Genomic DNA, 14,172 nt, shown 5'->3' with positions numbered 1-14,172 from the left:
GACTGTGACTCTGAATGTGGCCTGTGAGTAAAAAATGCTGTACTTTATTCTCACTTCATTGAAAATGTTTGATTTGAGAAATGTTTGCTCTCATGTCATTTCCAAACTCTGTAGGACTTAACAGCATGTTCTTGCAGGAAGGTTTGGAGTTTAGAGGAGCTAAACTCTAATGTAATACAGTCTTGGATTTTGTATCATAGATGTAAAGGAAGTTAAAGTCTCTGGGAATACAAGTGTGAAGGAGGGTGAGACTTTGATTCTGACCTGCAGTGTTGAACGTTTCCCTCCGTCTCTCATCAAGTGGTACACATCTTCTGACAGAAACAAGCAAAATGGAACAGATACCGTGAGAGCAATGGCTTCTCTTTAAAGTGGTGTGGACAGTTTTCTTAGATAGGAGGAGCTTTTCTGCTCTATAGTGCATGCATTTCTCATGATAGCTCTGAAGGAATAGTGGTGTTAGGGATTGATATGTTCCATGTGCGATTTCTGTCTGATGGCTAGTCTATGTCATGCAGTATGTAAACGCCGTCTCTGCTGTCTGGGTATATGTTTACTTGCCACTTTGTTCAATAAAATTGTTAATTTTATAACAATGCTATGCAGAGCCAATGCTGCTGGTTCTGCGGGTGCAAATATATTTCAGCCTAGACAGGTTAATATCAACAGGTTTTTGTCTATTTTTGTCAAATTCGGCCGGATGTTGTCCTTTTTTGTCGTCCTTTTTGAACATACACGTTCCACCAAAACAAGTTCCTTCCCTAGGCAATTTTGTTGCGGTAACAGGGTTTTGTTCGGTGCTTAGCTCTGCCCAAGACAGTTGTGATTAGTTTTATGAACTGCAAATAGACCAGAGCACGTTTTTCTTTTCTTACTGTGTGTTTGCTGTGTTTTTGAGATTCTTTTTTTGCTTCTGTAGTTTTTCCAAGGATCCTGAGCAGCTCTGGATGTGAGGTTCAGTCGGGGGTCCTAACCTGTGTGTGCATCAGTGAGGGGATTCCTTTACCCACAATCCAATGGCCTCTGTTGAAAAACCATGCTGAGTACTCTGTTATGACCAATATGTCACACCACACAGTGAATATCAGCGTTACTGTATCTGTCAAAGATCACAACTACCCCACTGTTGAGTGTGTCAGCAGCAGTGACGTTGGGGAAGAGAAAAGGAACCTTACGATAAAAAACAAGGATTTCAAACCAGAGGGTAGGTGTTAACAGAAATACCCCCGCAACGTATCACCAATATGTCACATCACACAGTAAACAGCATGTCACCCTAACTGTAAAATATAGCAACACTACTGGTGAGTGTGTCAGCAGCAATTAAAATGGAGAAGTAAAAGTAAACCTCAACATCAGAACTTCAGAGAGGCGAGAACGTGAACACACACATAACCAGTCACTGATATCAATAACAATGTGCTATTAACAATGTGTGTTGGCATTAAAGGAGCGATTTGTTGAGCTAATTCATGAAAATATATATTATGCTGAAAAAAAAAGATATCATCAAATAGAGTATATTTCAACATTCTTCAATCATTTCAACAGAAGTGTTTTGTAATATTTTGTGTCATTCATTAACAGGTTTGTAAATTGGTTTTGTGTGCATAACACCGTGGCCATTTAGTGCACCGTGTTAATATAACACTTGCAACTTGTGTTCAATTAACATTATGTTATTTCTAAAAGCAGATGGACCATGTGCAGTGCTTCCATGGGCTGTTGTAGCTGTTGTCTCTCTCATTGTGAATGTCATCTGCATAATCCTCTTGATATTGCTGTGGTATGTTGCCACTTCATCAACATTATTTCATGCTTTGTAGTCTCTGTTATTGCAATAGAGACTTTTACATCATGTCTCACTTTTTCTTTTCCACACAGGAACATACGAAAAAAGGTGAAACCAAACCAAGAGGACAGGACTTACATGTCACTGCAAAAAACCGACCTATCACCAGAGTATGATGTCATTGCTCAAACTCTTAACTAGCGTCATCTTCCAGTAAGTGCTGTAGAAGCTGGTACTGCCATACTTTTATTCAACATGTGTTAGATTTTTTTAATATTACCTTTTTTGGATTATTTCAAATTAAACTACTTTATATTTGTTTTATACAGTATTATTTACACCTCTACACATGGATATATTACATTCATTACCGATTAACTGATAGCATTTTTAACTTTGTTTATTTAAACACCTTCACTTATTGTTATGTGGTCTCTAAAAAAGTGATGGAGATGCTTATTGCAATGTACTGTACACTTGTTTAAACAAATCATCCATGGACAAATTGCAAGTTGTACAGAATGCAGCAGCAAGACTTTTGTCTAAGACCAGCAGGAGATCACACATTACTCCGGTGCTTAAGGCTCTTCATTGGCTTCCAGTAGGTTTTAGAGTGCATTTTAAAATTTTAATCACCACTTAGAGAGCCTTGCATGGCTTACATCCAGGATCTATTACCTGCCCATACTCCTGGTCGTTCTCTGAGGTCTTCAGACCAAGACCTTCTAACTGTCCCCAGAACAAGTTTTAAAACCAGAGGTGATTGAGCTTTTTCTGTGGTGGCTCAGAGGCTCTGGAACTCACTCCCTTTAGCCTTGAGAGCGTTGGATTTTGTGGAAACTTTTAAAAAACACCTCAAGACACATCTTTTAAGACAAGCTTTTAACTAGCAATATGGCTTAGTAATTTATGTGTTGCTGTTTAATTTGTTTTTACTGTAAAGCACTTTGTGACCCTTCTTGTCTGTGAAAGGTGCTATATTAAAAAAAGTTTACTTAATTACTTCTGAGAGATTTCTAGTATAATCACAGTCATCTGTTATAGCTGGGATCTAAGATTTCTCCACCAGTGAAAAGCTCTGAAAACGTTATTGTGTGAGTGAAATGTATTTCTATTGATAGTAAAAATGTTTATCAGATGTTATTGTGATTGCAACTGTATCTTTAACAATGTCTCTGGAATATACTCTGTAAGATGTAAAAAGTTTATTTTTGCAGCATGGTGTATATACTTGTTTTGGACAATAAAGGCCATTTTAATTTCTAATGAGGTAGAGATTTAGTTTGTCAACTATCACAAACAATGAAAAGTCACTATGGCTACAAATATTTGTCTGAGACTATGTGGCACATTTTATTACCTCTCCATTGTGAAATAAAAGAAAAACAAGTTAATGTTAAGTTATTCACTTCACGTCATGCTAGACCTGCAACTTAGATGCGTTATTCAAAACATTTTTTACAGTACCACCTCTTTTAAAAAGGTGTTGCAGGTGTGAACCAATATGCTACCATATTGTTGTTTTTGTAAATAGGCAGTGTCTGTTACAGTGTCTCTGACCTGTCTGTTACAACAGAGCATTTCCAACTACTATCTGCAATGGTTAGTTCATGCAATTGTAATGTGCACACATTAGTTGATTGTGACTGAACTGTTGACAGTTATTTACTGGCAGCTCAACGTGTGTAGTGTGTGGGCTGTAGTGATGTCATACTTTTCTGAGAATAGTTCAGATATTACAAACACTCACACACACCAAACACACACTCACGTTTTTCAAGAGGTTTCATGCCACTTTCAAGGAAAAACAACTACTACAGAAAAGCAAACATACAAAATTTGTTTTCTTTTATTCATAATAAAATAGGATACATGATGCAATGCAATATAATGTGCATGTCACATGATTCATGTCGGTGTCAGTCTCAGGAGAGAAGATACAATGTCATACACTAAGCGGAGACACTTCCATGACGGGCCCTTGAATATTGCTGAGATATTTACTGTATCAGAACTTGTTATATAACTGTCATAACTATGTTTATCTATGAAGCATCTTTCCAGAACCGATTTGAACAAACTGTTTCACAGTAAAAGTAGCCTATTAGATTGTGGTGACCAAATTAAACTGTGCAACTATGGAAAAACTGAATGTTCAATATCCTGTATAAAATTATGTAATGTCATCTGTGGAGTTCCCTTTGTTCAGTTTTTTTGCCACTGAACTTTGCAACAATGCATTTCTACTGCATTGGCCATGTAAAGTTTGTCCACTTACGGTAACACTTACTGTTCTCTGTGAGATGCAGCAATGCTGACACAGATGTGCAAGTGTTATCTTGTTTTGATGACAAAATAAAGACAATCATTAACAAAGTAGTCAGCCTATCAGTGATTGTCATACATCACATATCCCTTCAGGTTTCCCACTATGGATTTTGATTAAAAGATTGGGATACACAGTGCAAATGGTTTCTTTCCAAAAAAGAAAATGGTGAAGGTGGTTTCTTAATTCAAAGCTGCGGTGCGTTGAACTCAGGGCCACCATACCAGTCACGTCGGGTCTACTGATGGTCGTTGGTAAGCGCAGGTGTGGATGTTAAGACGCTGAAGGCATTGCTGTTGTGGTAATGGTTTTGGTGTTTTGTCTTGTCTTATTGTCTCTTTTCCTGACTTAATTTTTTGGCCTGGTTTTCTGTCATGTCTTGTGAGTGTGTTATTTTTGGTCTTGTCTTGTATATGTTCTGTTTCCTGTTTTATTGTGATGGTCTTGTTTTCTGTGCTGTTTATTTAGTGTAACTTCCTGTGTTTTCCTGCTCTCGTGTCACCTGCCTCTTGTTACCCTGTTACCCACTGTATTTAGTCTTTGTGTTACCCTTGTGTGTTGTCAGATCATTGTTGTTTCTGTTTGGAGTGTCTGTGTGTTTCGTCTACCTGTTGTGTCTACCTGCTTAGTCTCGGTGTTCTTGTTGTTCCTGTTTTGTCATTTGCCTCATTTTGGATTTCGATGCTTGCTGTTTTGCTGGTCACCTTTTTTTGGTTTGTACTTTGTTTTTGTTTAATAAATTATCAAGCTATATGTACTTTGCCTGCTCGCTCTGCATTTGGTTTTTCAAAACGCTGAAACCGTAGACACATCCCTTAAATGTAACAGTCAGAAAACTTCTGCTCCGTGTTTTAGTGAAGTTGTCCTTGGTTAGCTAGCAGCAACATAGCCTCCGATGCAAACCTCAGCCCGACGGACTCTTGGATAGCTCTCACTCAATGCAATGGAGACTGTGTGTTGGAAGACTAGCTACAAGTTCAGTACGACATCATTTGACATGGTTGAAGGGCATTTTGCCCACATGAAAAACAAGAATCCACCACATTGAAGTGCAAATAGGAAGAACATAATGAGAATAATACCGAGATCACAGTCGTGCTAGATAAGGCAATGTTTAAATGACTTAACAGTTTTTTTAAGAACAGTGCCTACTGATATTACACAATATAAACTAGAAAGAAATCCTAGAAAAAAAACAAATATGCAGAAGTGATTCTGCAGAGGATACATGCAGCTGAAATGGGGAAATGCTAAAAGCAGTTTTCTAGTTAAATCTTTTGGGTCTTAGTGTACTTCATCTGTCTAAAGTGATCATTTTCAATGCATGACAAAAGCTATGCTAATGTAACTGCCATCACTCACCTCTCTGTACACATTAGCTTGTAAAACAGACCATGTGTTATGCATATAACATACGTTAATTTCTATATTAATACTTGAAAAGTCACATAAAAAGCACATGAGACGTGGGGTGCTTGTACTGGGTTGCTGGTTTCTCAAGATAACAAGATTCCCTCTGGAAAAAAAATCCTACACATTACTTCCCTTATTAAAAAACTTTGACATTACTTCATAGACATGGATAGGACAAAAAAACTAAATCAGCTAACAAACAAAAGCTTTTAATCATTCGATGTTTTACTTCTACTTTGTAATTAGATGTATGACATATTTTATGAGTTTATAAATTCATAAAACCTTGTCAGTTTCAGGAGAGGAGAAATGTTGCTGAGCGATGTGTGGGGAAACTTCCTGAAACCTTATTGTTGCACAAAAAGGGAAGAAACAGAAAAGTGAGGAGAGGAAGAGGTAGTTTAGAGCAGAAACACTCAGCCAAAACCACTGTGGAGAGACGAGAGCTGGAGAGCAATACAGAGAGGTAAAACACAACATTTATTGATGTTTAAAATGCAATTAGCAGTTGTTGACTGATAAAAATGTCCCCTAACTAATATTTAATAATATAGTAATATTTCAAAAAAACATTGACTTGTCTGGATTTTCTGGAAGTAAAGGTGGATTGTGTTGGAATAAAAGTAATGGTTAATTTGTTTGTATTTGTCGCAGTTGAGCATTCAGGAAAGGATTCTGGGTGCCCAAAGCTGCAGTTAGCTGTAAAGATTTGCGTAGAAAACTTTACTTGCATTATATAGGACCTTTCCAGAACAATTGTCACAAAGAGCTTTACCATATCAAATGTCAGGGCAGTCACACCCCTAGGCTTACAAGTTTAATCTTGCAACTATGGAATAACTGAACTTGCAACATCCTGTTTTTAGATCTGTGATGTCAGCTGTGGAGCTTCCTCTGCTTCAGGCCCTGTGTTTACTGCATTTTCAGTGTATGATTTGTCCTGTGGAGGGAGACACTGACTGACTCAATCATCAACTCACGATGTTTGTTCTCATCTGGGCGACTCTGCTCTTCTCTGTGAGAGACACAGGTATGCATATGTATTATAATCTTGTGATAATGGCAACATTAAAAATATGAACAAATCATGCAACAATATTTAGCCATGATAATATCCCTTTTTTTATAAATGTTTACCTGACCTCCTTTCAAATTTTATTATTATTATTATTATTATTATTATTGTTATTATTATTATTATTATTATTATTATTATTATTATTATTATTATTATTATTATTATTAATAAGGATTTAGTTTTTAGTTTTAGCACTCCTCGTAGCATCCGTTAACTTGGAAATACAGTAGTCACCAATCCCTTGTCACTTTTTTATGAACAGGTGCATCAGTGGAGGGAACACCATTCTGTGATAAAGGATTCTGTATCACTCTCAGTGAAGGAGAAATAACAGCAGAGGCTGGGCTCTGTCTTGTGATACCGTGTTCTTTCACCACCAGTTATTACTTCAGACCCCAACATGTAGTTTGGTACAAATGTGAACCATCCAAAACAAAATGTAGCGATTCAGACATCATATTCCACACTAACAAGAACAACAACAAAACTCAGTCTGGGTTCAGAGGACGAGTGTCACTGTTGGAGCCTGATGTGAGTCGGAGGAACTGCAGCATCATGGTCAATGACATCACTGAGTCAGACTCTGGATCATATCAGCTCAGAGTTAATAGTTTACTGAATGGGAGGACAGATGGATTTACATTCTCTCCAAGAACAACTGTTTCTGTTAAAGGTAAGAAGAGCTACAACAACTATGAACATTGCAGTGTTCATTTTGGGCTTATGACTGCTGCACCATAATGGTTGGTGTATTTAAAATCTTAACGCAGAATGAAGAAATGTTTGGCATGTGTCGACCTCTTAGAGCAACCAGTAGGAAGTGCAGCAGTTCTTGATTTAACAGTTCCTTATTGATCCATTGAAATGTTACAAATAACAGATGTAACAAATAATCTGATTATTTTAGCCCAAATATCAGTCATACACACTACACTGTGCAGACTAGAGTGCAGTATGTGTTGTGCTTTCCAGTGTACTGAAAATGTTACTTCAGTAAAAGTATGTAAGTATTACCATGAAAATGTACTAAAAGTAAAAGGACGCAATTATACTTTCATTTTAGAAAGTGGAAACAATCAAAACTGTTCTATCAATCAACTCAAAAGTGTTTAATTGTCTTTTCATTTCAGATGTACTTGTAGGCCTATATATTGGGTAGTTTAATTTATAATTAAACATTGTATTTTAAGAACTAAATGTGTTTTGTGTGGAAAATCTTAATTTGTAACTACTAAAGCTGTCAGATTAATGTAGTGGAGTAAAAAAAAATACAATATTTCTCTGTGAGATGTAGTGAAGTAGAAGTGGAAAGTGGCATGAAAAGAAAAGACTCAAGTAAAGTACAACTACCTCAAATTTGTACTTAAGTACAGTACTTGAGTAAATGTATTAAGTTACATTCCACCACTGCCCCCACTGAATTTATTTTACAAACAAAATGATTATTTTACCCTAAATTTAAGTTAATGACCTCCAGGCTTCTCTACTGACTCCACTGATGGACTGCTGTTCCTTTAGATCTGACCCAGAAGCCCACAGTGATGATTCCTCCTCTAACAGAGGGACAGCAGAGCACACTGAGCTGCACTGCTCCTGGTCTCTGCTCTGGATCTGATCCTGAAATCACCTGGACGTGGAGAGGAGCAGGAGAGAAGGACTCTCACATCCCAGGAAACATCACTGCTTTCAGGACTGAGAATCGGACTGCTGTCACTCGGAGACACAGCTCAACCCTGACCTTTAACTCTTCAGCTGAACACCACGGTACCAATGTCAGCTGTAAGGTCAGCTTCACAAACAACATCACTACAGAGGTGACTGTGACTCTGAATGTGGCCTGTGAGTAAAACATACTGTACTTTATTCTCACTTCATCTAAAATGTTTGATTTGAGAAATGTGTGCTCTCATGTCATTTCTAAACTTTGCAGGATTTAACAGCATGTTCTTGCAGGAAGGTTTGGAGTTTAGAGGCGCTAAACTCTAATGTAATACAGTCTTTGATTTTGTGTCATAGATGTGAAGGAAGTTAAAGTCTCTGGGAATACAAGTGTGAAGGAGGGGGAGACTCTGATTCTGACCTGCAGTGTCGAAAGTTTTCCTCCATCTCTTATCAAGTGGTACACATCTTCTGACAGAAACAAGCAAAATGGAACAGAAACAAACCTGCAAAACGAAACTCTAACTGTCCTGCAGGAAAAAAATGACACTTTGGTCATCTCTAACATGACAACTACAAATTCTGGACCGTACATCTGCATTGTAAATCATCTGAACAACACCCTGGTGAAAAAAGTTGATGTAACAGTGAAATGTAAGTAAATTGAACAGCTGTACATTTTACTCTTTCTTCTGAGCTAGGGAACTGAACCTATTGAATCTGGGTGGGCAAAGCAGAGAACAACCTTAAATAGCTCCAAATTCATCCTGAATAACTTTTACAGCTCTGCAACTTTTTAATGTATAATGGAAATATATTTTAAAAAGTCCTTGGACCTATAGAGGTATTGAAAAGTTGTGCAGGTGGGTCTTAGCCACACTAGAGCCCCACGTTTTAAATAATTAAATAATTTGACACTCACCTGTGGCACTGGCCAGATGCGTCAATAGGACTGGACACCTCTACTACGGCTCGGAATGTTTGATGAATAACACCGGATCTCCCCGCTCTTTCTCTTTTCTTTTTTTTTACAAAAATGAGTATTATAGAATAAAAAAGCCCAAGAATGGCACGTGCAAATTAAGAAGAAACTTATTTTTCAACGCACTTGCAGTTATTATATTTTCTTGTAGAACTCATGGTAGAACAGAAACTTCGTCCAGTTTATCTTTCTGAGGCAAACAGAAAGGGCAGCTACGTGCGAGGTCTGACCATGCTGTATTTGTTGCTTTCCCCTGAGCCCGTCTATGGAGGGGCCTGTTTGCTCCCTAGTAAAGGTCCCATGACATGGTGCTCTTTATATGCTTTTAAATAGACCTTAGTGGTCTCCTAATACCATATCTGAAGTCTCTTTCCCAAGATTCAGGGGGGGCAAGGTGGAGGCTGGGGGTGTGGCCTTGACCAACTGCTACTTTGTTCGTTTGAAAGCCATGACATATCTCTCTCATGGGTGGGCCAAATTCTCTGGGCAGGCAACGCAGAGAAAGGGGAGGTAACAAGATTTGAGATAAACCCATCTGAGCTTTCATTTTCTCAAAGGCCGAGAAGGATACTCAGGGCTCGGTTTACACCTATGGCCATTTCTAGCCTTTGGGGGACCAGAGGCAGGCTGGTGTTTGTGTGTGTGTGTATGTGTTGTGCGTGTGTGTGTGTGTGTGTGTGTGTGTGTGTGTGTGTGTGTGTGTGTGTGTGTGTGTGTGTGTGTGTGTGTGTGTGAATATTTCGACGTCTTTAAAACATCAGCAAACCACAACTCTTTCTAGCACGTGTTGACAGGGAGAGCCTGACCTGTCAGCTGTGTTGACGATGCCTCGAGAGAGAAAAAGAAAAGTGAGAGTCAGAGCTTGTCGTGAAGCAGTGTCTCTAGCCGTACAATGTGTATGATGACATTAACATTTTAAAATTATTTTTAACAAAAAGAGACTAAAAATCTAACACCCAGCAGTGTGTATTTTATTTGCCTCCCCTATTGAATGCAACATTCAAATTACTAGACAAAAAATTATATCCTGAGATATATCCTTGCTATACATATCCTTGCGCATGGACGATAGAAGTTCTTTCTTTGTTAGGCATTGTCTATCACCTAAGAACCGCCTCCACATGAGGAAAGCTGTGAAAGGTGTAATTTTTGGAGGAATCATGCACCATGCATCATGCATGGATACATTGACACATATTGATACACTTTATGGATACGGTCTGTAATATTGTAATGTATGTAAGGACTTGGTCTTCCAAATGTTTTAAATTACTTAAATGTAATGTCATATATTTAATTAGAAAATAATCTTGTATTGGTTTAAAATTCTTTAAGGTATCTTAAATTTTAAATAACTTTAAAGTTTAAGATTAAGTTTAGAATTTTCTTCACAGATATGAGGAAATGTGTAATCACTGGGGACACAACTGTTAAGGAGGGAGATGCTCTGAATCTGACCTGCAGTGTTGAAAGTTTCCCTCTGTCTCACATCACATGGACTGTACTGGGTTCTAACACAAACCTACACATTGAACGTGATACTCACCTGCAGAACAACACTGGTTCAGCTACACTTGTCATCCCTAATGTGACAGCGGAACATTCTGGACAATACATCTGTACAGCACAACACCTGAACACAACTGTGGCTACGAATGCTGATGTAACTGTGACTTGTAAGTAGACTCTACTTATCTTTCTGGAACAAAAATTTACATTCACATTTCACACCATCAGCATTTAGTTGGGATGTTGTAATTCTGCGCGTGTGTTTACAGGGTTTTCAACAGTCGGAAAAAACTCTGGATGTGAGGTTCAGTCAGAGGTTCTGACCTGTGTGTGTATCAGTGAGGGGTTTCCTTTACCCACCATCACATGGCCGCTGTTGAAGAACCATGCTGAGTACTCTGTCATCACCACAGTGTCACACCACACAGTCAACAGCACCGTCACCCTAACTGTAAAAGATCACATCAACACCAATGTTGAGTGTGTCAGCAGCAGTCACAATGGAGAAGTAAAAGAAAACCTCATTGTGCAATTAAAGGCGACAGAACAACCAAGTACGTGATTATAACCCCAACACTTGAGCTACTGTAGACCAATTTCATCTTTGGTAACTCATTTCTTCTTGTTGACCTGTTGTATTTGAACAACCATTGAGCAAGTTGTCGAAGAAAGAAACTATAGCATGTATGTTAGCGCTCAGAACAACATAGACAAACATTTTATTCTTTTGTTTTTCCTGTTTGCAGCTACATTCAAAGAGATGTTAAACACTGTTTCATGGCTGGAGGTCATCATTGCCTTTTTGGTTGGAATACTTCTTTCAACAGTCCTTTGCTGTTTGGCAAAAAAATGCCACAGGTACACCATTGAATCCAATAATTAATTCCTGGTTTTGTTTGTGGATTATCTTCATGAATAAATGTAAACCGTTTGTCACTTTTTTATTTTTTTTCTCCAGAAAACAACAAAAGAGCTTTGGAAATCTGGATGAGACTCTAGAGATGGTGACCAGTCAAGAGGATCCATTGGTATATGTATATTTTTTCAGCTATACAGTAATATACACACACACACACACACACACACACACACACACACACACACACACACACACACACACACACACACACACACACACACTAGTTTTCTTCTGAATTTTCACCAATTTTAAACGTTGTATTTTAGATTGGTGAGTGTGGGGATTATATCTCCAAGACTGTTGTTTAACATTTCAGAAAAATGTTAAACAACATTCTTGGAGATATAATCCCCCTTTCAACAAATGCATATGTGCATTACATTTTAGTTAATTCCACAATTCAAAAAATCCAGCACATACAGTAAGGAGGAGGTTGGGGTAGTCAAGGGAGCAGCAGCCTTCTAGATAGAAGTGTCAGATTTTAAAGGCTGCCTAATCCAACAGCAGGATTTTGATTGGACGTTACTAGTCAGCTCGTAGCCAAGCAGCTGATGAATGAGCCACTGATGATGATGAAGGATGAATGAAGCAGCCGTTGCCAGTCAACGCAAGCAAACACAACTGTGCACTGCCTAAACTAACTCAATACTTGTTGAAAGTTGACACTTGCAGACTTGAGATGCTGTATATTCTATCAAAGTCAACACCATGCCTGCTTTAATAGTCAGGCCCTTTTTTTTGCTTTGCAGTGCAGTTGTATGTACAGACTGATCTGTAAAACAGTAATCTTACTTATTGTGATGGATTACAGAATCAGCAACATGTTTTAGGTCTTTTTTTTATCAGTACACAATTGGATACCTAAACAGGGAAACGTAAAAGACAAAAATTGTTGGCATTAATGTGCATATATTCCAGATATAGATTGTACACACATTGTACATAATTTTGGTGCATGTTGCAAGCATTAGTCATATAATTTACGTTTTACCTGACAGATAGCTGCTGGTCAAGCAGTGGAAGATGAGACCTATTACCAAGAGGCCTCTGAAGGAGAAGAAGAAGCTGTGGCACAAGAGCAAGCAGCACCTGATCTCAATGGTGGACCACAAGATGTGGAGTACGCCAGCATTGATTTCTCCTTGTTGAAAACAAAGAATCCCAGGATGGCAGCAAAGAAGCAGGAGACCACAAAGACAGAGTACGCTGAAATTAAGAAAGATGTAAAAGCGGAAATAGAAGACAATAGTGGAGAAGAAGGTGATGTGTTGGAAGGCAACGATGAAGAGGTGACGATCGGGGATGAGGAGACAGAACAGTTTGTTCCTGAAGAGGAGGAAGGGGAGGACATGGCTGTGTACTCCAATGTGAAGGACATTATGGGTGAGATTTGAGGACGCTTGCATCAAGTCTCGTTGGTCTTAGTTGTGATGGAATGATCTAATGGACTGATGATGGATTGTTATTGCAACAAATCAATGTGCTGTAAGCAGTTTCTATCACAGAGATGTGATATTCAAATGCCAAATTCAGCCTGTGGTAACTGGAACTGACCAAGACACTTCACTCCTCTACTGTATGTGTTAGGGACTGTGAAAATCCATTCATTCAACAAAGGGTGGACTGAAATTTGGACAGTATATTTAGAAAGTGTTATTGTGTTAACTTTTCATCAACTTTCCAGATAGGTTTACTTTCTGCTCTGAGAGCCAAAGTGTACTTTAGTTTGTTGATTATTATTTAATGAAAATAATTATATGCCTTAAGTGTCCCTTTGGTCAGTCCAAATCCCTTCTGAATGGCCCACTAGGGCAACAGTTTACCCTCACTTTCATCCTGTGCAGAGAAGAGGTGTCTCTTTTTTAGTGTGGTTCAAGAGATGGTGAACGTTGGTCTTGTCTGCTTGGCGGTGTGTCTTACCACTTTGGTTTAGACTGACAAACAACTATTGGATGGATTCCCATTAAAAGTTGTACTGAAATTTATGGTCCCCAGAGGATGATTTCCAATTACTTTATTCATATTGTGACTTTTCCTGTAGCTCTGTCATCAGGATTGCAAGTGGTTTTAAGTGAAATGTATTAAGGACAGATGGCCTTAACATCTGTGTGGTTGTAGTCTCTTAGTCTTATTTCATTTTCATTGAGAGTGTCTGCAGCAAAGAAACTCAAAGGATATGTTGACATTTTTTTTAAAGTCTGTCTCAATACAATACTCACATGCGGATATGTATAATGAAAGCGTTAGATCCCTTCGTAAAGCAATTCCAATCTGAAAGAAGGACAATCTCTACAGCCCTGAATGCTTTCCAAATATCAACCAAAGCTAATTTGAGGCTTTAGTAGAACTGAGTTAGACAAATAAAGTGTGTATCTTCTTAATTGCAGACATTTTGATCTATTATGGGGATGTGAGTATTGTTTCAAGACACACACAAAAAAATATGGTCTCCCTAAAACTGGGGTGATGTGCATATTTTTATGTAAAATCGTAA

General features: G+C 38.2%; 2 protein-coding genes across 4 annotated transcripts in view; both read left to right on the top strand.

The window, feature by feature from the left end:
• Positions 1-3,054, top strand: part of LOC116690438 (cell adhesion molecule 3) — a gene marked incomplete at its 5' end in the record, with an annotated part of 3,341 nt that extends 287 nt beyond the window's left edge. The window contains 3 exon segments of the mRNA XM_032517397.1: positions 920-1,204; positions 1,696-1,786; positions 1,885-3,054. Coding sequence (XP_032373288.1) covers positions 920-1,204; positions 1,696-1,786; positions 1,885-1,993 — 485 coding nt within the window.
• The window catches only part of LOC116690432 (Schwann cell myelin protein), a 20,002-nt gene extending 5,894 nt beyond the window's left edge, over positions 1-14,108 (top strand). The window contains exons 1-10 of one of the 3 annotated variants that reach the window (XM_032517390.1): positions 5,816-5,997; positions 6,398-6,561; positions 6,872-7,282; positions 8,128-8,448; positions 8,626-8,922; positions 10,645-10,926; positions 11,029-11,313; positions 11,506-11,617; positions 11,718-11,787; positions 12,677-14,108. In XM_032517390.1, coding sequence (XP_032373281.1) covers positions 6,513-6,561; positions 6,872-7,282; positions 8,128-8,448; positions 8,626-8,922; positions 10,645-10,926; positions 11,029-11,313; positions 11,506-11,617; positions 11,718-11,787; positions 12,677-13,072 — 2,223 coding nt within the window. In that variant the 5' untranslated portion in view covers positions 5,816-5,997; positions 6,398-6,512 and the 3' untranslated portion in view covers positions 13,073-14,108. Of the gene's footprint in view, positions 1-5,815; positions 5,998-6,397; positions 6,562-6,871; positions 7,283-8,127; positions 8,449-8,625; positions 8,923-10,644; positions 10,927-11,028; positions 11,314-11,505; positions 11,618-11,717; positions 11,788-12,676 lie in introns of those variants that run through there. The other 2 variants (XM_032517389.1, XM_032517388.1) reach the window with 2 other exon arrangements.
• Positions 14,109-14,172: the final 64 nt, after the last annotated feature.

The sequence above is a fragment of the Etheostoma spectabile genome, chromosome 6 (assembly GCF_008692095.1).
Source record: "Etheostoma spectabile isolate EspeVRDwgs_2016 chromosome 6, UIUC_Espe_1.0, whole genome shotgun sequence".
NCBI lineage: Eukaryota > Metazoa > Chordata > Actinopteri > Perciformes > Percidae > Etheostoma > Etheostoma spectabile.
The sequence above is the reverse complement of the archived record's forward strand: the minus strand, read 5'-3'. Positions and strand labels throughout refer to the sequence as shown.